Genomic DNA, 27,116 nt, shown 5'->3' with positions numbered 1-27,116 from the left:
AATGTGTCACCGACTAGCGGGTCAGGGAAAGGAGGAGGCAGGTGCGCGTCCATTTCGTATCCGCGCCGACGCAAATGAGGCTAAAAAATAAGCTGAAAATGGATCGGCAGGCGGACGAAAAGCAGACGCACGTCCGTTTGGATCGGCGCGTTGAGCCGACTTTTCTGTCCGCGGCGACCTAAACGGACGCGCGCGGACAAAATGGGTCGTCGGGTTGGAGTTGCTCTTAGTGCATCTAACTTAGGTATGTTAGAATCTGTTTATACTCTTTCCTAACCAGCCAAACCTCCCGATCCTTTCCTAGATATGAGGATACAGTAAGACTACGGCTGCCCTGTACGTGCATATATGCTCCGGCATACGGTGAATACAATATGTGCTGCAATTCTTCTTCTTGCTTCCTACATTGTATCAGATAGAGTTTCCTCCTACGACCCCACTTCCGCCCTCCAGCCACTTCGTGCGAGAGCAGGTGGCTCTCGGCCACATCCGTGTTTTGCATGTTTCGACTGCTCAGTGTGTCACAAGAGTGATACTATTACTATGATTATGGAATCTTTTTCGACAAATATAACATTTAGAAGAGATTTAATTGGTCCCAGACTTGAACCGTGAAATACTTTGTTACATATCCATGGTACAATTGTCACAAGGAACCGATGAATTTCGTTGGAACCTACATGTGAGTGGTAAATTCACGGTGGACTCTATGTATAGAACTCTATAATAATAATAAGATTTGGAAGATGAAGATATCACTTAAGAATATAATCTTTGTGTGGTATCTTCATCGAGGAGTCATTCTTATCAAAGATAATCTTATTAAGAGGAATTGGCATGGAAGTACGCAATGTATTTTTTGTCAACATGATGAAACAATAAAACACTTGTTTTTTCAATGCAAATTAGCTCGTTCTTCATCTAACTAGCTTCTGACTTGTATCCTCCATGTAGTGTTGCTAATATATTTGGCAACTGGTTACATGGGATTGATCATAAGTTTAGAATTCTTCTTAGGGTGGGAGCGCTCGTCATTATTTGGTCGCTCTGACTATGTAGAAATGATAATGTTTTCAACCATAAAAACACTTCTCTGATGCAGGTTATCTACAAATGTACCGGTACGCTCCACTTATGGCCGTCTCTACAACGTGTGGAGAATCCAGACCTGTTTAGGTGTGTACACGCTTGGAGAACACGGCGAGGGATACTTTTATGCGACATGGATGTCAGCATGATCTTAGGATTGGCTCTCCCACGGTTTAGGCATCATATAGTCCGATTACTTGTATTTCGCATCTTCTCTTTATGAGTTTGGACTTGGTTTGGTTGTGTGCATCTTAATTATGCAAAGCTAATTCTTGCAGAGGAGACAATATCTTCCCGTACAAAATAAAGAGAATTACTTATCTTTATTCTCCCTGCCTACAAATTATTAAAAGTTATGAAAGAGCAAGAAAAAGGTCACTCAAGATAATGCCTTGAAAAGACGCATTGCATTGTTGGGAAGCACATGATGGCTCACCACTTTATGCCTTCGTGGAGGCATGCCATCAATCGAGATCACCTTCTTTCTTCTTCTGACAAGCCTTTTGAGTAGACCACAAGGGTCAAGATGACCAAACAGACCTTTGGAGCCCCTCCATGTAACTTAAAGTTGAGTTTGCATCTCTCCTTTAATCATTAACCATAATGATATGATTCTCTTGTGCCCATTTGCATATCTCCTTTGGCGAATTGTGCTTGTTGCTTTCAATATGTCATCACACACAATAATCACGAATATGTCTCGAAATAGGTTGCGTTGTGTTCATACTAAATTTAAGGCCCCAATTCTTTGTGGGGATACGTGCCTTACTTGATACTCCCTCCGTCCGCGAATAAGTGTACATCTAGCTTTTGTCTTAAGTCAAAGTTTTAAAACTTTGACCACCTTTCTAGGAATAAGTAAAAGCATCTATGGCACCAAATTAGTATCACTAGATTCGTCTTGAAATGTACTTTGATAATATATCAACTTTATGTCATATATGTTACTATTGTTTTCTATAAAGTTGATCAAAAATTTAAAACTTTGACTTAGAACAAAAGCTAGATGTACACTTATTCGCGGACGGAGGGAGTATCATTTAGCTTAATCGTTGCGTGGTGTAGTAGGAAGCGTGACACAGCTCGACACGACGCATAGGTGACCACTTGACAACATGCACCATCAAAGTGCCATGAAAGCGCATCGTGCATGGTGCACCACGACATACATCGTTGAGATGTGGGAGTTGCGATCATCGGTTATGACGAGATTATCTTCACTATCCACCATTAGGGCACCACATGCATCGAGGGACACATGCACATTCGGTGCATAATGGCAGTTAAGCGTTGTTATCCTATTTAAGGAGGCAGTCTTCACTCGATTTCCTATGCCATAATTCCACTTGATCAATTATAAAAACATATTTACAACTTGCCGTGCATGTGTATCCCGATCTGAATTCCTGCGCGGCCTACATTAATTTAATGGTTAAGCTTACATTGATGATCTCGTTATGTCATACATTCTCTGAGCCTCGGTTGGCGCTAAACAAAGTTTAGTGGTCATTGCAAAAATAGTTTAGAGTCATGGTCATTTGATATGTGAGCATGTGATGGACTAATATGCTAGGATTTTCCATGTGTTGAAAAGAGATCAAACAATGACTATCCCGGTTTGTTAAAGCAACTAGTTTGGGTGGTGCATCTAAACTATTAATTTATTTTTAAAGCAACGCTAATTCCTTCAGAGGAGACAATCTCTTTCCCTACAAAGTAAAGTGAAAGAAGAAGAAAAATAGAGAATCACTTTGGTTTATTGTCTATTCTAGAAACTATAAAAAATATGAAAAGCAGAAAAATTAATAAGCCCACTAAAGATAATATGTTAAAAGCACGCGTTGTTGGGAAGCACATGATGCCTCATCACTTTATGCCTTGGTGGAAGCATGCCATCAATGACCATCACCTTATTTATTCTTTTGCCACTTTTTCGAGTAGATGATTATGTAGGGTCAAGATGACCATGCAGACCTTTGGAGCCCCACCACGCATTCTCAACCAAGACAAATAAGCTTAAGAATGGTTTAGTGTAAAATATAATGTCACGTTGTAATACTCAATGTATGTCAAAGTAAGGTTGCATCCGTTAATGACAACCAATCATGCATAAAAAAGATATTAAAAAGAATGAAACTATTCTGCCAAAATGTGGTAGAAGCAAGCTTATGGAAATGATTGATTTGGCCACCCGTCGTTAAGGGTGGTGAATGGGCATGCTACTCTGAAATCTCGCTAGTTGAGAATCACCGTAGCTAATTAAAATGAGCATGTGCATGCGTGTGCGTGATGAGCTTCACTAGCATTTCTTTACGTATGGAAAGATATTAACTAGGCAGGCATGCATCCCACAGCATAGCCAAAAATGTTATACGCGCTCCCTTGATCGGACGAAACTTGCACGTGGTTTCCTCTCTACATCAATGCGACGACCGAGACCATCACATGCTTCCGCCTGGGTCGCTCGCGTATCGCAGCCTTGCATGCTCACATGTACGGTGAGTCCCCTCCCCCTCCCTTCCCCGTTCATCTAGCTTCTAGGAGCACTACGCATGCATGTGCACCTGTGTGTGTTGGGTGAGCAGCATTGCCAAAGATGGTCTAGGTCGCGGCCTCACTTTGCATCGCACACGACCACACTCGCTACTTAAACAGCTACGCAGTCCACAACACCAGTGGCCGGCAGCCTCCAACACCACCCTTGGAGTGTAGCACGTCGCTCGCGTAGGGAAAAGGAAGCACCTCCCACATCCGACGAGTGACGGTGAGTCCCTCCCCCTCCGTCTCCTCGTTCTTGCATTTTGTCGCTGAATTCTTCTTTCTCTTCCTCTTTCTTCCTGTTGACCTTGACTAACAGTGCCTCAGTGTCTCATCTCCTCATCTTGTCCAGGTTTGATCCATGGAGTCCCCGCAAAAGAAGGCTCCTGCATCCATGGACGGCAGCAAGGCGCCTCATCTGCTGCCGGTGACCCTGTCCCTGGCGCCTCCTCGGCAGCGGTGAGGAGTAGGACTGAGAAGCAGGGGTACGTAGGCAGCGTCGCTAGTACGTATTTGTGTAATGTGTTACGTACCCTGAATTGTGCCCGTCTTTGATGCAGTAGTATTCCACCTTTCCTTTGTAGTATGATCAGACATCATTTATATGCTTATTTATCCAGCTTCAATATAATTGATGTTGGTGAGATTGTCACTTCATGCAGTATAGGAGTATATGTTAACTATGGTTTTTCATGCAACCGCTGGCTAATCCACTGGGGATAAAGCTGTTGTTCCAACTTGTGTATAATTGAAAATGCAAATGTAACTAGGTTCCTAGTTTCAACTTACTCCTACCTGCTGATTAAGCATGCAGTTTTCTAGAGTTGTGCGATAAACGTCTCATCATGGCTTTTAGCTGTTTTGATCTAGCTTAGCAAGCTACCTCAATTTAGCTGCACAGTGATATTTCAGCTACGCATGTAACCCGCGTGCTTCGTGCCCTGCTGGTTTTGCCAGCCCGGGTAGCGTGCCATTGCTGCTTTGCCATGCCCGTGACTACATGCGGTAATGCATGCATGCATGTCACCATGTGCACCGCTCTATCTTTGCCAAGAATATGAGAGGTGGTGGGGATCCAAAGGTCTGTCAACACGGTTTTTTGTTTCACAAAAACAAAAGGTCTACAGTGTACTCGACTTGACCCATGTCATCTACTCCAAAAGACCCATCAAAAGCAGAAGAAACAAGGACGATGATGATTCATGAATAACCCCTCAAGCCCTCTAGAAACCATGACGAAACCCAACCAATAAAATGCCTCAAGTGTGACCTCAAGGAAAAGGAAATCTTCACATGCATGCTCACAGCTCACTTGGCGACTATTGCTACGGACAACAAAACTTGTTTAGCGTCCGCCAAGGTTCACACAATATAATAGTACGAAATAACGAGGTCGTCAACATCAGCTTATAACTAGTAAATTAAAGTAGCTTGTGTCAGTATTCAGATGGAAATCCTTATGCCGGTAAGTTCTAGGGATGCTTTATAATTTATCAAGAGGAATACTAGCGTATGAAATAATGTGAAGAATGGCCTTGAAGGTGAATAGAAGATAAAAACACTGAATTCTTTCATGGAGTTGCAAGCAACAGAATAAGTACAAACAATATCTTTTGTCTGACTCAGGGAAAAAGTATGGACCTCCAATATCTACCGAACGTCAGATTTCTAGCGATGTCAACCCGAACGAGTAGTTCGCTGGAGAACCCCCTCTAGCGCGAACGTTCTATTCGCTACAGGTAACCCGCCAAGCGAATACAAAGCCGTACATGACCTTCGCTAGGCCTCTGGCCCAATCATCATTCCCCTATGCAAATAAATAAATAAATGAAATATTAAAAAAGAAAGTTTTTTCATGATGTAGGTATAAATAAAAAATAGTATAATTGACAGGTTGTACACAACAAAATTGGATGACAAAATTTGTCATATTAAAAACAAGAGCAAACATAAATATTTTGTTTCAAACAAAAAAATCTCATAAAAATTAAGTTTTTTTTTGTGTGGAAATAACATGGCAAATTTAATAAAAAAACAGAAGAGTTCACATAGCAAAAGTCTACATTGCGGAAAAAAGGTTGTGCTTGTAAGAAGGTCCAAAATTGCCATGTCAAAAAATTTGATAGCACGTAAAAAAGGAATTTACCATGGTACGCTAAATAAAATCGCTATGGTCCAAGAAAATGTTGCAAGACAAGAGAACTATGGTCTAAATTGCCATCCTGCTTACAAAAAATTACCATGGTCTAACCAAAAAGAAATTGCCATCGTCTACATAACGAAAATTGCTAAAGTACCTACGGAAAAAACTACCATGGTCTAATGAATATAAAATTTCCATGCTATAAAATAATATAGCAGCTATGTTACCTATTATAAAAATTGCACATGTAAAAAATATAAAAATATTGACCAAAAAAACATGGATTTTTTTGATAATTTGTAGTGGGCACATGGCAAAATTTGGAATTTTCTAATTTAAAAAAGATGGAAAATATTAGGGAATTTTGCCATGGATACATGGTTAATCTTGTTGCGTGTACAACATGGTTGGTTATGAAAAAAATATATATTTGTTGTGGTTCTTAAATATAGAAATTTGCAATGGTTCTATTAAAAAGTGAATATTGCCGTGGTTCATTAGCTGAATTTGACATGGTACTTGAAGTGAATTTGTCATGGTCCATAAACTTAGTTAGCCATGGTCCATAAACTAAATTTCCCATGGTCCCTAATTTTTTTTGCCATGTTCCATAAACTTAATTTATCATGGTCCCTAAACTGAATTGGTCATGGTCCCTAATTTTTTTACCATGATACATATAAGAAAGGAAAATTGCCATGGTACGTAAACTGAATTTGCCAAGGTCCATGAAACACTCGGGGCGTATCGGCAAGTTTGGAGGCCAGCACAGAATCCCTTGACATGGCCATGACGGTGTGCGATAAGCGATAATGCCACATGTGGCGACACTTGGTGTCCATCAGCAGCGCCACTCAGTTACGCCACGGTGCAGTAGGCATGCCAATACAGGTGCTGGGCCCAACTCAACAACCACCATCAGGAAGGCACATCATGCATGGTGTGCCAAGACACACATGATCGGGACACATGCCTTATGAGATTTGGGAATGCTAATTTCATCTTGTTCGTCCGCCATTGGGGCACATCCTTTGATGGGCCACATGCATATCCACTGCATTGTAGCAGTTATTTGCTGTTATCCCCTATAAGATGCTAATCCACACTTGATTTGATATGCCACAATTCCTCTAATGGTAAAACTTATTTTGATGATCTTGTTATGTTGTGCATTCTTTGAACGTTAGTTAACACTAAATATGTGAGCATGTGAGGGATTAATTCATTAGGATCTTGATATTTCCCTAGATGCCAAAATACTTCATGTGTTGAGACATCATGACTTCCAATCGATTGAGTTTCCATGTGCTCAGAATAGATTAAACAGTGACCATCTTACTTTGTTAAAGCAACTAGCTGGTTATGTAGGCTCCGGCGGTCCAACAACATCTGAATTGTTGCTTTTAATTAGGCCAATGCTAATTTATGTAGATGATCCACCCTTTTCCTTACAAAGTAAAGGAAAAGCAATAGGGAATGGGTAGGTTTGTTGTTCTCTTCTAGAAATTAGGAAAAATTGTTAGAAAAGAGAAAAATAATCTTACTCAAGATAATGCGTTGAACACGTGCATGCTTGGAAAGCACATGATGCTTCGCCAATTTATGCTTTGGTGGAGGCATGCCATTAAGCCGCATCATTGCCTTTATATTTTTTGACACACTTTTTGAGACAATGACATGAGTCAAAATGGAACATGTTGACCTTTGGAGCTCCCATTCCGACAAAAATAAGTAAGCCGATGAGTGGGCTCGTTAAAAAACCTAATGGTTGATCCATCACATTGTAACAATAGGCAATGTAACTTAATTTTTTGGTTACCTACTAATGGCATCCAAGCAAAAACGGAGTAAATAAAAATCAAAGTTTGAGCCACAATGTTGTACTACTAGCTTTTTTCTAGTGAATGTTGTACTACTAGCTATCCGCGACTTCACCGTTTGCGCCGAACGAGGCAGGCGACCCCGAGGACATGCCGGGGTTCGTCCGTGCGATCCGCGACTTCACCATTGTGCCAAGGTGGGTTGCACTGCCGGTGCTCATGTACTCTGCAGACCCGGTAGATGAGCCGGGGTACATGAGGGCATTGAGGGAGTCGGTGGAGACGCTGGCAAATTCGACCGCTACCGCGGAAGAATTCGTCCTCTACTTCAACGACAGCGATGATGATGACTCCGACAAGAGCGTATAGGATGGCGACGGTTGAGTGTCACAAAAACCCAAATTTCTCCTAAATTTTGGTTGTGAAATTAGGAGCATATGCATCCATGATTTCCTTGCATATGTGGATTTTGAGACCAACAAGGCCAACACTGAATTCAAATGGAAATTTGAATTTGGTTGAAAACCATGATGGTCCCACCCAAAAATTATTTTCGGAAAACTTGCATAAGGGCAGGAAAGAAAATTTCCTAATATTATATTTTCCCTATTTATTCTCTAGTGAACGAGATTTTAAAAATAGTTTAATTTTGGTAATTAAACTATAAGTAAAATTCTGGAGTAAATTAATAAACAGAAAAACAGTAAGAAAATAAAGCAACATTGCGAAGGGCCCATTAGTTATTGACAAAATATAGCTTGTCAAAAACCCTTGGAGAAATGTTCATTTAGTCAGAAATATTCCCAAGGTAATTTAGGAACACTTTCTCTTTTGAATAAAATTCAAATTCAAATTTGAAAATAAAAACATAAATCAGAAACTGAAAACAGAAATGAAGAGAGAAAGAAAAAAAGGCCCAGCTAGCAGCTAGCCAGCCGACCAGAATTCTACCCCAACGTCCCGCAACCGCTGCCGACCCATGCGCCCACGACCCCGAGTCTGCCCGCGCCGTACAACCTCCACTCCGCCCTATAAGTAGCCCTGGACCTCCTCTCAACAAACCAAACCAATACAAAGTAATCACGCCATACCTGCTCAAACTTGGCAGCGACTAACCGAGCTAGCTAGTCTGATTTATGATGCAGAAGGCGGGCATTTTCTTTCTTTTCCAAAAAGAAATCCAACTGAAATGGTCACCATTTATCCGTTTAGAATCCATGTGGAAGATCAATCGATAAAAAAAAAACCAAGCTCAGAGGTCTCAACACTTGAAACATCTTGGAATACAACCAAAAATATATATAAAGATCCTAGCCACTTAATACCTCATATGCAATCTGAATAAGAAAAAAAACCCTAACATGCTCACTCACTGAAAGACTATTACTATAGGCGAGAAAATTTGTGTAGCATCAGCTAAGGTTCTAAGAATGTACGACATAACTAGCTCATAAACATAACTTTAGTCGGTAAATTAAAGTTGTTTGCGCCATAATTCAGATGGAAATCCATAGCCCATCAGGTACTGGATATGGTTCAGAATTCATCAAGAGGAATTTAGGCATAGGAAATAAATTTAAGATTGGCCTTAAAGAGGAATACAACCTAAATGACACTTGATGTCTCACAGAGTTGCAAGTGGCGGAAGAAGGAGAAGCACAATATATTCTTTCTGCTTGAAACAGGGACAAAATATTAACCCAAAAGACAACTAACATCTTGGAGCATGGATTTATTTTTTATTTTTTTATTGCGGGTAGATCTTGGAGCATGTTACCTCCTTTCTCAAAGAATGGTTTGATCCAGCTGAAGATTTTGCTTGTAAACATACGGAGGATGTCACAAAATTGTGAGGAATTAAATTGTAAACATTCGTACGTGGGTATATTCCCTAAGATGCAACTTCAGAAAAAAGAAATCCCTCTCATGCTCACAAATCACTGAATGGCTAGACAGGGGACTAGACGCAACATGTTCCAATTGGCAAATTCAGCCAAGGGACTAGACTCGACGCAACATATCAATCAAGATGACAAAACTAAACAAGCAGAAACTGCAAATACATATCAATATATCTTTTTTCCATGTCCCAGCTCTCTAAATTGATTAGTTGCCCTTGTATCTCAGAAGCTCCCATATGTTCAGTTCAGCAGTCACATGTGCACCACTTCCGTCCCTCTGCATTTCCCAACCAACATCGCACGGTGCTCACCGTGATAGTTGCACCCGCGATCGTCTAGCCAGGAACAAAAAATCACCAAGTGAAAACAAAATGCATTGTCTGGACTGTTAGGTAATCCAAACATAAGTTAGTATTAATTAGGTAAGTTTGAGATTACCAGTAGGTAGTCATGTTTGAGTCCTGTTAGCATAAGTATTAAGTGCGACCAGCGTGGCCGGTAATTAGGAAAGTATGGGTCTTTGCCAGTCCGGTTAGAGCTAGCTTTGGCGTATAGTATTTGGAGTTGGTGTTCGAATAGGATTTGTGTTCGGCTAGCTAAGACGTCTCTGTGTGTATATATATATATGCACAGGTGTCGCGTGAGTTTTGTACCGAGACAAGAGGAGAAAAGGTAATAAAGAGAAAGAAAAGAGGGCACAAGAAGAGCCCTTTGGCTATCAGTTTTTTGTGCGCGTGTGTTCGTGCAGTTTGATGTGATCAATCCTAGGGTGAATTTTCAACAATTGGTATCTAGAGCAAAGTAACGGTGAAGCTTTGCTTGCCCCGGGGTGGCGACCTACTAGCGCCTCGGGGTGGGCAATTCAGTCGTTGGTGCGACGACGAGAAGCTCGGGCGATACGGTCGCTTGGTTGAGTAACGACGTGGAGGATTGGGCGGTAGTCGTTCCGCGGACAGACGACGAGAAGGCGGTGACGATGCTGTCGCAAGTGAGGCGACATGTGATTGTCGTTCGGCAGAAGAATGAGGAGGAGTGCAACAGGCTGTCATCGACAATGCGTTGGTGATTGTTGATGGTTATGAAGGTGCCGAAGTTGCGACACCGAGAAAATCATCGAGATCATCGTTGTAGGGTGCAAGGTGGAGATGGTGAAGTTGCGAGCCATCATCAAGTTGTGCACGGGGTTTCGTGTAAGTTGCGTTCAAGAGCTCAGGTGTGTGAGTCTTCTGCTGCAGTTGGGATACGTCACTGGAGGGGAGAATTGCAAGCGACAACGGGTGGAAAAAGGAATGCGTGCCTTGTGTTTCCGTTCGTGGTCGCGGTGTTCCAGCGAGTTCATATACGGTGGAGATGAGTTGCACGTATATGGCAAGTTGTGTTGCTGCTGGACAGGCGGTATCGTTTGATAAGTTGTGGCATCGGCGACACTGAGAAGATGTGGAGATGTGGTGGGTGAAGAGTTGTGTCTCCTCACGTACAAGCAACCAACAAGAAGATGAATATCAACGTGAAGATGGACGCGGACCAGTTAAGTTGAGTTCCTGCATGAGACTATGCGTTTAGTCTGTATGTAGCACGCTAAGATGTGGCAGCGTGGCTGGTAGTCCGAATAATCGTTGGTTTCAGTTTTCAAGTCGGCACAAAAGTATAATGGTGATGATGTGGTGGCCATCATTGCAAAAAGAGAGAAGTTGTGGTTCGGTAAATCGCGCCATCGAGGCAATCGACAGGACAAAATGAAAAGGTAATCGTTTGCGTGTCTCGTTGAATAAAAAGTCGGATGTTTGAATTAGGGAATAATTGTTAGGTAATCCAAATATAAGTTAGTATTAATTAGGTAAGTTTGAGATTACCAGTAGGTAGTCATGTTTGAGTCCTGTTAGCATAAGTATTAAGTGCGACCAGCATGGCCGGTAATTAGGAAAGTATGGGTATTTGCCAGTCCGGTTAGAGCTAGCTTTGGCATATAGTATTTGGAGTTGGTGTTCGAATAGGATTTGTGTTCGGCTAGCTAAGACGTCTCTGTGTGTATATATGCACAGGTGTCGCGTGAGTTTTGTACCGAGACAAGAGGAGAAAATGTAATAAAGAGAAAGAAAAGAGGGCACAAGAAGAGCCCTTTGGCTATCAGTTTTTTGTGCGCGTGTGTTTGTGCAGTTTGATGTGATTGATCCTAAGGTAAATTTCCAACAAGGACCATGGATGGCCAACGTGCCTCTTCTGTTATCCAAGTAACACACTAGGATACTGATACTACTGGATTAAACTGCAGCAATTTCATCAACATTAATCATAGGGAAGCTGGATATAACTATCGTGCTCATGTCTGATCATAAGTACATTAAGCAACGCAAATATACCAACTAGTACTAGCTAGGAGAGCTAGGTAGCTACTAGATTCACACATACTCAGTCCTGCTGAAGCTGAACTTATCGGCTGCCCTGCTCATCAGTCATTCAGTCCTCAGTCGATCTATCCAATTAACAGTAGTACTAAATTCAGACATACCGCACTCCATGAACGAACTGATCCATGGACATGATCATCTGCAGCTAGCTGAACTACCCGAATCACCTCCCAGGAGGAGGCCCAAGAAGCAGAGGAGGTCGCCCCCCGCGAAGATGACGATGCTGGCGGTGCAGAAGACCCTGGCGAAGACGTATCCAGGGCAGTCGGCGGCGAGGAGGAGGCGGACGGCGGCGGCGTACTTGCAGTGTCCGACGAAGGTGAGTGCGAGCGCGCGGTCGGCAAGGGAGCGGCGGACCAAGCGGCTGGAGCACGGGAGCTGCAGCGCCTGGGGTAGGGCGCAGCAGAGCATGCCGAGCCATAGGGCGCTCGCCTCGGCGGCCTCCGCGACCGCGTCCGTCCACTGGACGCAGCGCTCGCCTCGGAGGACTGCACCCACTCAGACCAAGCATGAACATGATGATGGATGGATCGATCGAAACCATCCAAGCGGAGCGGCCCTAGTTACGTACTCGTACCTGGGAGGGTGCAGCAGAGGTTGTAGAGGTCTCTGGCTTTTAGTATTTCCCACCCTTTAGTTTCTTCCCCTCCCTTTCCTACTCTTTTTTTTTAGTTATACGGTTGAAATATAGTCCATTCTATGTAAATTATGTTCGAGCTATGCTGAAATCCGCCGTGTTTGATGAAATCTGTCCAGTTTATTGAAAAGCGGTTTGAAATGTATGCGGGCATGATTGGATGGGCTCCCGTATCATTGTCTGTGAACTGGTCTTCGCCAGTCCCTGAACGAATACGATATTCGATTTGGAAGTCAGCATTGGAGATGCCGTATTTGATTTAGAGCAAACCTAATTCATGAAGAGGATCAAGTCTATTCCTTGAAAAAGTGAAGAGAAAGAAGAATTGAGCTTCTTCGAGATGATGACACGAAAACTTGGGTGGTTGAAAAGTAAATGAAAGCAACAGAGACTGGCTCGGGTATGAATTTACTAAAGCAGGAGAGAGATAGAGAGAAAGAATAATTGATCAGCGCTCAAGATGATGACTAGAAAACTTGAGTTGTTGGAAAGTAAATGATGTCTCGCAACTCCATTCCTTGTTGGAAGGATTCCATCAATCATCATCACCTTCTTTCCTTTTTTGCACACTTTTTGATTAGTTGACAATGATATAGTTGAACCGTGGACCTTTGGAGCCCCAGTTCCCATTCTCTTCAAAGATGGATAAGTGGATGGTGTGTGTTTTGAGCTTCACTCACAATTATGATGTGTAGACTTTTGATAGATCATATTGCCATGTAGGCTCGAGAGGTCCGACATCATCCAAGGTATTTTACTTAGAGCAAACCTAATTCCTGAAGAGTAGCCTGTCTCTTCCTTGACAAAGTAAAGAGAGCGAAAGAAAAGCAATAGAGAATGACTCAGGTATGTTTCTAGTTTTGAAATTTAGTGAAGTGGTTGAGAGAGAGAGAAGAATTGAGATTACTTGAGATCATGACTTGAAAACTTGCATTGTTGGAAAGTACACGATGTCTCACAACTTTATTCTTTGTTGAAGGCATAGCATCAATCGTCATCGTCTTCTTTCTTCTTTACACGCTTTTTGATTAGATGACAATAATCAAGTTGAACCGTGGTCCTTTGAAGCCCGACTTTCTATTCTCGGCAAAGTTAGATAAGTGGATGAATGAGCTAGTAAAAAAACATAATGAATGATCCATCACGTAGTAAAAATTGTGGTTGTACTTGCTAATGACATCCAGGCAAAGAATTAATAAATAAAATTGCTGGATGAGCCACCAGTTGTTAGAGTGGTACTACCTCCGTCCTGGTTTATTGGTCTCTATTGTATTTCGTGTCATATTTTCACCATAGATTAAACTAACCAAATGTTCATACATGTCATCGAAAATTTAATCATTGAAAAGTATGTTCAAATACGAATCCAACAATATAATTTTTGTTGACATATATTAACATTTTTTTAGTTAAATCTTTGGTCAAAATTTGACACAAACTACAAAGGAGACCTATAAAATAGGACGGAGGTAGTACTTTTTTTCTTTTTGAAATGGAGATCTTTAGAGTGGTATGAGTTGCATGAAACACGCGCGCCGGGTTACACGTGTATGCTACTGTAGTAGAAATCGCACTAGATGAAAATTACCGTGCAGCTAAAATGAGCTCAAATGTATGATGGGCTTCACTCGCATTTGTGTGCAGCTGCAAAGAAATTTAGCGTCCCACCTACTGCCACGAGCTGGATCCATGGACGACCCTGTCCACCAGGTCAGTGAATGGGCGCTCCTCACCGCCTCCTTTGCCACGAGCTACACAATCGCCAACCTATTCGGCCACTACCTCGTCCCCTGCGGGCAGGTAATTAACGACGAGTGATTTTCCTGTGTTCCACTACCCCTTGGCTGGTGCTCTTCTCCCTGCCTTCTGAATTTGCCTTGACTCTCCACAGTCCTCCTTTCTGAATTTGGGACCAGCTGACGGACACGGATCCTGCGGAGGAGACCACCCTCCAGTGGCGGAGTCAGAAAAATCAGACAAAATGGGCCGAGTATTGTTAAAGCTTGTTGGGGCGGGCCAATCCATCAAAGAACACCATTTTGGCACAAAAAAAATCATTGTTACTATTCATATTTTGGCACCAAAAAAATGAGTGACTTCTGAGGCTAGAAGTATGCCTCTGAACAACTCCCGAGACATTGTTACTTGGGCACTGGATAGTAAAGGGTAATTTACTACTAAGTCAGTTATGGGTGGCTGGAAAGGAATATGTCTGGCCCGAATTATAAGTGGGTATGGAAAGCTACGATTCCTTTGAAAATCAAAATCTTCCTATGGCAGCTCTTTCAAAATGTTATACTTACGCGGGATAACATGCCAAGTAGGTATTTGCCTGGGAATCCCGCCTGTTTTTTTTTGTATGGATGTGGAGACTGCGAATCACATGTTCTTCACCTGCTCATTTGCACGCACGGGTTGGGGCGTGTTGGGATTGACAACGGGGGCTTCTTGCTGCCCTCGATCTCTCTGGCAAAGCTGGGCTTAGTTATATCAGTTTTTCCCGGGAGGGAAAAAGTTCTATATGATGATTATTGCTACCATTTTCTGGGGGATTTGGTGCATTCGTAAAAAAGTTACATTCGATAAATACGATGTCGGCACTCCGTTGGAGGCTGTTTTCACTGCTTTTTTGTTTATGTGGTATTGGGCATGACTGCTTAAAGGAGACGACGAGATGGAGTTGCAGGCTGGGTTTAAGAGGCTGGCTCAAGTTTCTGTTGTTCTGGCGGACAGAACCTACCCGTGTGGCAGGCTTCTTCTGGGTGATGAAGCTGCGATCCGGATCGGCTAAATTGCTGCACTGCCTAGTTTAAACTTGTTCCACTGGGGCTTGATGCCCGCTGGAGTCTGTTGTTCCTATGTTCTCCTTTCGTTGTTTCAGTGTCCTGTAGTCGTCTCCAGAATGTTTATTGGGCACTGGTTTAGTGTCGTCGGGTTTTCGTCCTATGGTGGCTGGCCCGTTTTAGGATCATCCACAATGGGTTTCCTGACGGTGCACCAACTCGCTCCCTTCTTTCGGTCTCCTTTTGCTCTAGTCTATCTCATTTCGCTTTGGCTGGTGGGTGATGTTTTGCACAGTACTCAACAAACTGATGTATTTCTGTTAATTGCAAAGTTAACGGAAAGGGGTGTGAGCCCGGTTGGAAAAGAAAATGAAAGCAATAGAGACGAGCCTAGATATGAATTTACCGAAGTGGGAGAGAGAGAAAAAAATTAAGCTTACTCGAGATGATGACTTGAAAAGTTGAGTTGTTGGAAAGTAAATGCTATCTCATGACTTTATTCCTTGTTGGAGGCATGCCATCAGTGGCCATCATCTTTTTTCTGTTTTTGCACGTTTTTCGATTAGATGACAATGAACGGGTTGAACCATGGACTTTTGGAGCCCCACTTCCCTATTCTCTTCAAAGATAGATAAGTGGATCAATGAGGTCGTAAAAACATAATAGATGATCCATGATGTAGTAAAAATAGACAATGTAACTCAAAATACATCCAAGTGTAAAAATAATGTTGGATGAGCCACCAGTCGATAGAGTGGTATGAGTTGCACGAAGCACGCCAAGTTACATGCGTATGCTACTGTAGTAGAAATCGCAATAGATAAGAATGAACGTGCACCTAAAATGAGCTAAAATGTGTGACGTCCAGTCGAGAATGATCCTCGTGCTGCAGCGCGCTCTCTGTCGCTCGGCTATTTAAACAGCTCCACACCAAAACTCCGTAGCCCTCCGCCTGCAAACTCCAACACGTTCCCTCCAGCCCAGGCGAAAGCGTACCGGAGCAGCGAAGCACCCTCCAGCGACGTCGCTCGCTCCACATCCGACAAGCGACGGTCAGCCCCTCCCCTCCCCTCTCCCTCCGTCTCGTTCGAATATTTGGAACTAGCTATCCAGCGTGGGCTTCATTTCTTGCTGGTGAATCCTTTTCTTCTCCTGCATCTACTTCTTTTTCTTGCTGGTCCATCGTTTCTTTTTGAGACAAGGAATTGAACTAGTAGTGCCTTCTTGTCCTAGCTACTCGCTTGGATCCATGGACTCCTGGCAAAGAAGGGTTGGATCCATGGAAGAGGCCAGCGAATGGGCGCTCCTCACGGCCTCCTACGCCGCCAACTCCGCAATCGTCCACGCTGTCTACCGCTACCTCGTCCCCTGCAGCCAGGTAACGACGAGTGCACAACCAGTGATTCTCCTGTCCTGTGTTCCACTACTACAACCCGTTGGCTCTTGGCTGGTTGCTAGATATCCCGATCAAATCTTTTATCCGGGTTCGTCCTCTGCTGCAGTCCTTGTTTCGGCGGTGCGACCAGCTGACGAGCGTGGATCCCGCCGAGGACACCACCCTCTGGACCGGGATGCTGTGCTGCCTGCGCCACACTCCAGGCGGCCGCGGCGGTGCTAGCGTTGCGGCTCCCGTGCCACCGTCGCTGGGTCCGCCCCGCCTTCGCCTACCTCGCACTCGCGCTCACCATCGTCATCCACTGCATGTACGCCGTCGCCGTCGCAGCCCGCCTCTTCCTCGTCGACGACCCACAAGACATGTTCATCACGATCTTCTGCACCGTGGCCCTCGTCTTCTTCGTGGCGGGCGACATCAGCAGCTTCCTGGCCCTCTTCCATGGAGGTGAGGAGTAGGACTGAGAAGCAGGGCAAGCTGTACGTAATCGACTAGTATATGATCAGACATATATAATTCATATGCTTATGCATGTCCAGCTTCCGCATAGTCCATGTTGGTGAATTGGTACTGCAAGCAGTTTATATACATGAACTCATGTTTTTTTTTTGCGAGGGATATGAACTCATGTTGTTCCCGGTGTTGAGAACTGCTACTCATTCATTCTCTATGAACCGGTGGCCGGTGTATCAATGTAGTCCATGTGGGTTCCAAATGTCGGTTTGGTCCGGATTTTTCCACTCGTGTGAGATTGTTTAGTACTGTACACGTGCGTGCATATCGATCATGGGTGCAATCCTACATGTCAGCGTGCACACGTGATGTGCAGTCCTACATATCGTTAGCCATCCATGGTACAGACTGTAGAGGCATACTAGCGCTGATCTTTAGGTCGGATCGAGCCTCAGTCTCAACTTGGTGAAATGATTCAGGAATAATGCTAACGTCGTTGTATCACATCCTATGGTTGACAGGACGTAGGCCAACTGTGTTAGGATAAGTTGTATAGGGAGAGAAAGTAGTTTAAATTGTACTCTGTCTTAAGCTTCTATCCCTTCTTCTGTTCCAACTCCTGTAACCTTGATCGATCCTGTTACGATCGATCGTTCCTTGTAAGCCACGGCAATGTTTCTATATCTTTTATATCTAAATAGCTAGCCCCCACTAAGGTATTTCTCTCAACATGCAAGCATGCCACCTCATCATTCAACATGCATAAGAAAAGGCCCACCTCAACATGCAACTATGCATATTAAAAATCCACTACAACATGCATGCATGTAAAATTCCATTTTATTATGCTATTTACATTTAATTCTTATATACTTTCAGAAACTATTGTTTCAAGAATTCATGTTTCATATAATCAAAATCTCATTGAAATATTGCAAACATTTTCGCAACAACGTGTGGCCCAGACGAAGGGTTCTACGCTTCCCACAATAACTTATATGGTAATCAGAGCCCCTTCCTCTCGTACATCTAGCCACGACAATTAGATCGATCTAGTTGATCGAGAAGAGAGAAAAAAAAGAGAGCCGAGAGAAAGCTATGGCAGGCACCGCCGCTAGCATCGCTGCTTCCACCGAGAACTCCTTGACCACATCCACCATGAGTTCCCTATCCACCCAATCCGCCGGATCCGCCTATGGGTCTTCTTCCACCTCCAGCAGCTCTATCTCTCTCGGTTCACCTCCATCGGAGAAGCTCATGAGGACAAATTTCCTCCTTTGGAAGGCCATCATGCTTCCCCAGATCAAGGGAGCACAGATGGAACACTTCCTGGACGCTGCAACGCCGGCGCCTCCTCCTACGCTCACCATCAACAAGGATGGGAAAGAAGAGCAGATTATCGTGGTTCGTCCTCTGCTGCAGTCCCGCAAAAAAAAACATCAGCTTATAACTAGTAAATTAAAGTAGCTTGTGTCAGTATTCAGATGGAAATCCTTATGCCGATTAGTTAATGTGAAGATTGGCCTTGAAGGAGAGTACGAGATAAAAACATTGAATTCTTTCATGGAGTTGCATGCAACAGAAGAAGGAGAAACAGTATCTTTTGTCTGAATCAGGGATAAAGTATGGACCCCCAATGTCTACCGAAGATCAGATTTCTAGCGATGTCAGCCCGAACCAGTAGTTCGCTGGAGAGCCCCCTCCAGCGCGAACGTTTCTATTCGCGAATCCAAAGCCGTACAGGTAACCCCCCAAGCGAATCCAAAGCCGTACATGACCTTCGCTAAGCTTCTAGACCAATCACCATTCCCGTGTGCAAATAAATAAATAAAATATTAGAAAAGAAAGTTTTTCATGATGTAGGTATAAATAAAAAATAGTATAATTGACAGGTTGCACACAACAAAATTGGATGACAAAATTTGTCATATTAAAAACAAGAACAAACATAAATATTTTGTTTCAAACAAAAAAATCTCATAAAAATTAAATTTTGTTGTTGTGGAAATAACATGGCAAATTTAATAAAAAAACAGAAGAGTTCACATAGCAAAAGTCTACATTGCGGAAAAAAGGTTGTGCTTCTAAGAAGGTCCAAAATTGCCATGTCAAAAAATTTGATAGCATGTAAAAAAGGAATTTACCATGGTATGCTAAATAAAATCGCTATTGTCCAAGAAAATGTTGCAAGACAAGAGAACTATGGTCTAAATTGCCATCCTGCTTACAAAAAATTACCATGGTCTAACCAAAAAGAAATTGCCATCGTCTACATAACGAAAATTGCTAAAGTACCTACGGAAAAAACTACCATGGTCTAATGAATATAAAATTTCCATGCTATAAAATAATATAGCAGCTATGTTACCTATAATAAAATTGCGCAAGAAAAAAATATAAAAATATTGACCAATAAAACATGGATTTTTTGATAATTTCTAGTGGGCACATGGCAAAATTTGGAATTTTGTAATTTCAAAAGGATGGCAAATATTAGGGAATTTTGCCATGGATACATGGCAAAAATATTAATCTTGTTGCGTGTACAACATGGTAGGTTTATGAAAAAATATATAAATTTGTTGTCGTTCTTAAATATAGAAATTTGCATGGTTCTATTAAAAAGTGAATATTGCCGTGGTTCATTAGCTGAATTGGACATGGTACTTGAAGTGAATTTGTCATGGTCCATAAACTTAATTAGCCACGGTTCCTAATTGTTTTTTGCCATGTTCCATAAACTTAATTTATCATGGTCCCTAAACTGAATTGGCCATGGTCCCTAATTTTTTTTACCATGGTACATATAAGAAAGGAAAATTGCCATGGTACGTAAACTGAATTTGCCAAGGTCCATGAAACACTCGGGGTGTATCGACAAGTTTGGAGGCCAGCACAGAATCCCTTGACATGACCATGACGGTGTGCGATAAGCGATAATGCCACATGTGGCGACACTTGGTGTCCATCAGCAGCGCCACTCAGTTATGCCACGGTGCAGTAGGCATGCCAATATAGGTGCTGAGCCCAACTCAGCAACCACCATCAGGAAGGCACATCATGCATGGTGTGCGACGACACACATCATCGGGACACGTGCCTTATGAGATTTGAGAATGCTAATTTCATCTTGTTCGTCCGCCATTGGGGCACATCCTTTGATGGGCCACATGCATATCCACTGCATTGTAGCAGTTATTTGCTGTTATCCCCTATAAGATGCTAATCCACACTTGATTTGATATGCCACAATTCCTCTAATGGTAAAACTTATTTTGATGATCTTGTTATGTTGTGCATTCTTTGAACGTTAGTTAACACTAAATATGTGAGCATGTGAGGGATTAATTCATTAGGATCTTGTTATTTACCTAGATGCCAAAATACTTCATGTGTTGAGACATCATGACTTCCAATCGATTGAGTTTCCATGTGCTCAGAATAGATTAAACAGTGACCATCTTACTTTGTTAAAGCAACTAGCTGGTTATGTAGGCTCCGGCGGTCCAACAACATCTGAATTGTTGCTTTTAATTAGGCCAATGCTAATTTATGTAGATGATCCACCCTTTTCCTTACAAAGTAAAGGAAAAGCAATAGGGAATGGGTAGGTTTGTTGTTCTCTTCTAGAAATTAGGAAAAATTGTTAGAAAAGAGAAAAATAATCTTACTCAAGACAATGCGTTGAACACGTGCATGCTTGGAAAGCACATGATGCTTCGCCAATTTATGCTTTGGTGGAGGCATGCCATTAAGCCGCATCATTGCCTTTATAATTTTTGACACACTTTTTGAGACAATGACATGAGTCAAGATGGAACATGTTGACCTTTGGAGCTCCCATTCCGACAAAAATAAGTAAGCCGATGAGTGGGCTCGTTAAAAAACCTAATGGTTGATCCATCACATTGTAACAATAGGCAATGTAACTTAATTTTTTGGTTACCTACTAATGGCATCCAAGCAAAAACGGAGTAAATAAAAATCAAAGTTTCAGCCACAATGTTGTACTACTAGCTTTTTTCTAGTGAATGTTGTACTACTAGCTATCCGCGACTTCACCGTTTGCGCCGAACGAGGCAGGCGACCCGAGGACATGCCGGGGTTCGTCCGCTCGATCCGCGACTTCACCATTGTGCCAAGCTGGGTTGCACTGCCGGTGCTCATGTACTCTGCAGACCCGGTAGATGAGCCGGGGTACATGAGGGCATTGAGGGAGTCGGTGGAGACGCTGGCAAATTCGACCGCTACCGCGGAAGAATTCGTCCTCTACTTCAACGGCAGCGATGATGATGACTCCGACAAGAGCGTATAAGATGGCGACGGTTGAGTGTCACAAAAACCCAAATTTCTCCTAAATTTTGGTTGTGAAATTAGGAGCATATGCATCGATGATTTCCATGCATATGTGGATTTTGAGACCAACAAGGCCAACACTGAATTCAAATGGAAATTTGAATTTGGTTGAAAACCATGATGGTCCCACCCAAAAATTATTTTCGGAAAACTTGCATAAGGGCAGGAAAGAAAATTTCCTAATATTATATTTTCCCTATTTATTCTCTAGTGAACGAGATTTTAAAAATAGTTTGATTTTGGTAATTAAACTATAAGTAAAATTCTGGAGTAAATTAATAAACAGAAAAACAGTAAGAAAATAAAGCAACATTGCGAAGGGCCCATTAGTTATTGACAAAATATAGCTTGTCAAAAACCCTTGGAGAAATGTTCATTTAGTCAGAAATATTCCCAAGGTAATTTAGGAACACTTTCTCTTTTGAATAAAATTCAAATTCAAATTTGAAAATAAAAACATAAATCAGAAACTGAAAACAGAAATGAAGAGAGAAAGAAAAAAAGGCCCAGCTAGCAGCTAGCCAGCCGACCAGAATTCTACCCCAATGTCCCGCAACCGCTGCCGACCCATGCGCCCACGACCCCGAGTATGCCCGCGCCCACAACCTCCACTCCGCCCTATAAGTAGCCCTGGACCTCCTCTCAACAAACCAAACCAATACAAAGTAATCACGCCATACCCGCTCAAACTTGGCAGCGACTAACCGAGCTAGCTAGTCTGATTTATGATGCAGAAGGCGGGCATTTTCTTTCTTTTCCAAAAAGAAATCCAACTGAAATGGTCACCATTTATCCGTTTAGAATCCATGTGGAAGATCAATCGATAAAAAAAAACCAAGCTCAGAGGTCTCAACACTTGAAACATCTTGGAATACAACCAAAAATATATATAAAGATCCTAGCCACTTAATACCTCATATGCAATCTGAATAAGAAAAAAAACCCTAACATGCTCACTCACTGAAAGACTATTACTATAGGCGAGAAAATTTGTGTAGCATCAGCTAAGGTTCTAAGAATGTACGACATAACTAGCTCATAAACATAAGTTTAGTCGGTAAATTAAAGTTGTTTGCGCCATAATTCAGATGGAAATCCATAGCCCATCAGGTACTGGATATGGTTCAGAATTCATCAAGAGGAATTTAGGCATAGGAAATAAATTTAAGATTGGCCTTAAAGAGGAATACAGCCTAAATGACACTTGATGTCTCACAGAGTTGCAAGTGGCGGAAGAAGGAGAAGCACAATATATTCTTTCTGCTTGAAACAGGGACAAAATATTAACCCAAAAGACAACTAACATCTTGGAGCATGGATTTATTTTTTATTTTTTATTGCGGGTAGATCTTGGAGCATGTTACCTCCTTTCTCAAAGAATGGTTTGATCCAGCTGAAGATTTTGCTTGTAAACTTAGGGAGGATGTCACAAAATTGTGAGGAATTAAATTGTAAACATTCGTAGGTGGGTATATTCCCTAAGATGCAACTTCAGAAAAAAGAAATCCCTCTCATACTCACAAATCACTGAATGGCTAGACAGGGGACTAGACGCAACATGTTCCAGTTGGCAAATTTAGCCAAGGGACTAGACTCGACGCAACATATCAATCAAGATGACAAAACTAAACAAGCAGAAACTGCAAATACATATCAATATATCTTTTTTCCATGTCCCAGCTCTCTAAATTGATTAGTTGCCCTTGTATCTCAGAAGCTCCCATATGTTCAGTTCAGCAGTCACATGTGCACCACTTCCGTCCCTCTGCATTTCCCAACCAACATCGCACGGTGCTCACCGTGATAGTTGCACTCGCGATCGTCTAGCCAGGAACAAAAAATCACCAAGTGAAAACAAAATGCATCGTCTGGACTGTTAGGTAATCCAAACATAAGTTAGTATTAATTAGGTAAGTTTGAGATTACCAGTAGGTAGTCATGTTTGAGTCCTGTTAGCATAAGTATTAAGTGCGACCAGCGTGGCCGGTAATTAGGAAAGTATGGGTCTTTGCCAGTCCGGTTAGAGCTAGCTTTGGTGTATAGTATTTGGAGTTGGTGTTCCAATAGGATTTGTGTTCGGCTAGCTAAGACGTCTCTGTGTGTATATATATATATGCACAGGTGTCGCGTGAGTTTTGTACCGAGACAAGAGGAGAAAAGGTAATAAAGGGAAAGAAAAGAGGGCACAAGAAGAGCCCTTTGGCTATCAGTTTTTTGTGCGCGTGTGTTCGTGCAGTTTGATGTGATCAATCCTAGGGTGAATTTTCAACAATTGGTATCTAGAGCAAAGTAACGGTGAAGCTTTGCTTGCCCCGGGGTGGCGACCTACTAGCGCCTCGGGGTGGGCAATTCAGTCGTTGGTGCGACGACGAGAAGCTCGGGCGATACGGTCGCTTGGTTGAGCAACGACGTGGAGGATCGGGCTGTAGTCGTTCCGCGGACAGACGACGAGAAGGCGGTGACGATGCTGTCACAAGTAAGGCGACATGTGATTGTCGTTCGGCAGAACAATGAGGAGGAGTGCGACAGGCTGTCATCGACAATGCGTTGGTGATTGTTGATGGTTATGAAGGTGCCGAAGTTGCGACACCGAGAAAATCATCGAGATCATCGTTGTAGGGTGCAAGGTGGAGATGGTGAAGTTGCGAGCCATCATCAAGTTGTGCACGGGGTTTCGTGTAAGTTGCGTCCAAGAGCTCAGGTGTGTGAGTCTTCTGCTGCAGTGGGGATACGTCACTGGCGGGGAGAATTGCAAGCGACAACGGGTGGAAAAAGGAATGCGTGCCTTGCGTTTCCGTTCGTGGTCGCGGTGTTCCGGCGAGTTCATATACGGTGGAGATGAGTTGCACGTATATGGCAAGTTGTGTTGCTGCTGGACAGGCGGTGTCGTTTGATAAGTTGTGGCATCGGCGACACTGAGAAGATGTGAAGATGTGGTGGGTGAAGAGTTGTGTCTCCTCACGTACAAGCAACCGACAAGAAGATGAATATCAACGTGAAGATGGACGCGGACCAGTTAAGTTGAGTTCCTGCATGAGACTATGCGTTTAGTCTGCATGTAGCATGCTAAGATGTGGCAGCGTGGCTGGTAGTCCGAATAATCGTTGGTTTCAGTTTTTAAGTCGGCACAAAAGTATAATGGTGATGATGCGGTGGCCATCATTGCAAAAAAAGAGAAGTTGTGGTTCGGTAAATCACGCCATCGAGGCAATCGACAGGACAAAATGAAAAGGTAATCGTTTGCGTGTCTCGTCGAATAAAAAGTCGGATGTTTGAATTAGGGGGTGATTGTTAGGTAATCTAAATATAAGTTAGTATTAATTAGGTAAGTTTGAAATTACCAGTAGGTAGTCATGTTTGAGTCCTGTTAGCATAAGTATTAAGTGCGACCAGCATGGCCGGTAATTAGGAAAGTATGGGTCTTTGCCAGTCCGGTTAGAGCTAGCTTTGGCGTATAGTATTTGGAGTTGGTGTTCGAATAGGATTTGTGTTCGGCTAGCGAAGACGTCTCTGTGTGTATATATGCACAGGTGTCGCGTGAGTTTTGTACCGAGACAAGAGGAGAAAAGGTAATAAAGAGAAAGAAAAGAGAGCACAAGAAGAGCCCTTTGGCTATCAGTTTTTTGTGCGCGTGTGTTTGTGCAGTTTGATGTGATTGATCCTAAGGTAAATTTCCAACAAGGACCATGGATGGCCAACGTGCCTCTTCTGTTATCCAAGTAACACACTAGGATACTGATACTACTGGATTAAACTGCAGCAATTTCATCAACATTAATCATAGGGAAGCTGGATATAACTATCGTGCTCATGTCTGATCATAAGTACATTAAGCAACGCAAATATACCAACTAGTACTAGCTAGGAGAGCTAGGTAGCTACTAGATTCACACATACTCAGTCCTGCTGAAGCTGAACTAATCGGCTGCCCTGCTCATCAGTCATTCAGTCCTCAGTCGATCTATCCAATTAACAGTAGTACTAAATTCAGACATACCGCACTCCATGAACAAACTGATCCATGGACATGATCATCTGCAGCTAGCTGAACTACCCGAATCACCTCCCAGGAGGAGGCCCAAGAAGCAGAGGAGGTCGCCCCCCGCGAAGATGACGATGCTGGCGGTGCAGAAGACCCTGGCGAAGACGTATCCAGGGCAGTCGGCGGCGAGGAGGAGGCGGACGGCGGCGGCGTACATGCAGTGTCCGACGAAGGTGAGTGCGAGCGCGCGGTCGGCAAGGGAGCGGCGGACCAAGCGGCGGGAGCACGCGAGCTGCAGCGCCTGGAGTAGGGCGCAGCAGAGCATGCCGAGCCAGAGGGCGCTTGCCTCGGCGGCCTCCGCGACCGCGTCCGTCCACTGGACGCAGCGCAGGAGGAAGGAGGACTGCACCCACTCAGACCAAGCGTGAACATGATGATGGATGGATCGATCGAAACCATCCAAGCGGAGCGGCCCTAGTTACGTACTCGTACCTGGGAGGGTGCAGCAGAGGTTGTAGAGGTCTCTGGCTTTTAGTATTTCCCACCCTTTAGTTTCTTCCCCTCCCTTTCCTACTCTCTATTTTTTTCTTTAGTTATACGGTTGAAATATAGTCCATTCTATGTAAATTATGTTCGAGCTATGCTGAAATCCGCCGTGTTTGATGAAATCTGTCCAGTTTATTAAAAAGCGGTTTGAAATGTATGCGGGCATGATTGGATGGGCTCCCGTATCATTGTCTGTGAACTGGTCTCCACCGGTCCCTGAACGAATACGATATTCGATTTGGAAGTCAGCATTGGAGATTCCCTAAGGTATTTGATTTAGAGCAAACCTAATTCATGAAGAGGATCAAGTCTATTCCTTGAAAAAGTAAAGAGAAAGAAGAATTGAGCTTCTTCGAGATGATGACACGAAAACTTGGGTGGTTGAAAAGTAAATGAAAGCAACAGAGACTGGCTCGGGTATGAATTTACTAAAGCAGGAGAGAGATAGAGAGAAAGAATAATTGATCAGCGCTCAAGATGATGACTAGAAAACTTGAGTTGTTGGAAAGTAAATGATGTCTCGCAACTCCATTCCTTGTTGGAAGGATTCCATCAATCATCATCACCTTCTTTCTTTTTTTGCACACTTTTTGATTAGTTGACAATGATATAGTTGAACCGTGGACCTTTGGAGCCCTAGTTCCCATTCTCTTCAAAGATGGATAAGTGGATGGTGTGAGTTTTGAGCTTCACTCACAATTACGATGTGTAGACTTTTGATAGATCATATTGCCATGTAGGCTCGAGTGATCCGACATCATCCAAGGTATTTTACTTAGAGCAAACCTAATTCCTGAAGAGTAGCCTGTCTCTTCCTTGACATAGTAAAGAGAGCGAAAGAAAAGCAATAGAGAATGACTCAGGTATGTTTCTAGTTTTGAAATTTAGTGAAGTGGTTGAGAGAGAGAAGAATTGAGATTACTTGAGATCATGACTTGAAAACTTGCATTGTTGGAAAGTACACGATGTCTCACAACTTTATTCTTTGTTGAAGGCATAGCATCAATCGTCATCGTCTTCTTTCTTCTTTACACGCTTTTTGATTAGATGACAATAATCAAGTTGAA

The 27,116-nt window shown here is 42.9% G+C and overlaps 1 protein-coding gene and 2 long non-coding RNA genes across 4 annotated transcripts; all 3 read left to right on the top strand.

Annotated features, from left to right (window-relative positions):
• Positions 1-3,658: 3,658 nt before the first annotated feature.
• LOC119296888 lies at positions 3,659-4,271 on the top strand. 2 transcript variants are annotated; one of them, XR_005145435.1, is made up of 2 exons: positions 3,659-3,853; positions 3,955-4,271. It is a non-coding gene; the product is annotated as an uncharacterized LOC119296888 (long non-coding RNA). The 2 variants fall into 2 exon arrangements; XR_005145436.1 differs by having other exon boundaries at positions 3,665-3,853; positions 3,980-4,271.
• A 12,002-nt stretch (positions 4,272-16,273) lies between these two features.
• Positions 16,274-16,889, top strand: LOC119296887. The gene is made up of 3 exons (XR_005145434.1): positions 16,274-16,371; positions 16,553-16,697; positions 16,822-16,889. It is a non-coding gene; the product is annotated as an uncharacterized LOC119296887 (long non-coding RNA).
• Positions 16,890-16,894: 5 nt separating this feature from the next.
• LOC119299109 lies at positions 16,895-17,646 on the top strand (the record flags this gene model as incomplete). The annotated part of the gene is made up of 1 exon (XM_037576392.1): positions 16,895-17,646. A coding segment is annotated over one exon (276 nt), but the record flags the coding sequence as incomplete, so codon positions are not given.
• Positions 17,647-27,116: the final 9,470 nt, after the last annotated feature.

Source organism: Triticum dicoccoides, chromosome 5A (assembly GCF_002162155.2).
Source record: "Triticum dicoccoides isolate Atlit2015 ecotype Zavitan chromosome 5A, WEW_v2.0, whole genome shotgun sequence".
Taxonomy (NCBI): Eukaryota; Viridiplantae; Streptophyta; class Magnoliopsida; order Poales; family Poaceae; genus Triticum; species Triticum dicoccoides.
Note: the sequence above shows the minus strand (reverse complement) of the source record. Positions and strands in the feature narration are given on the sequence as shown.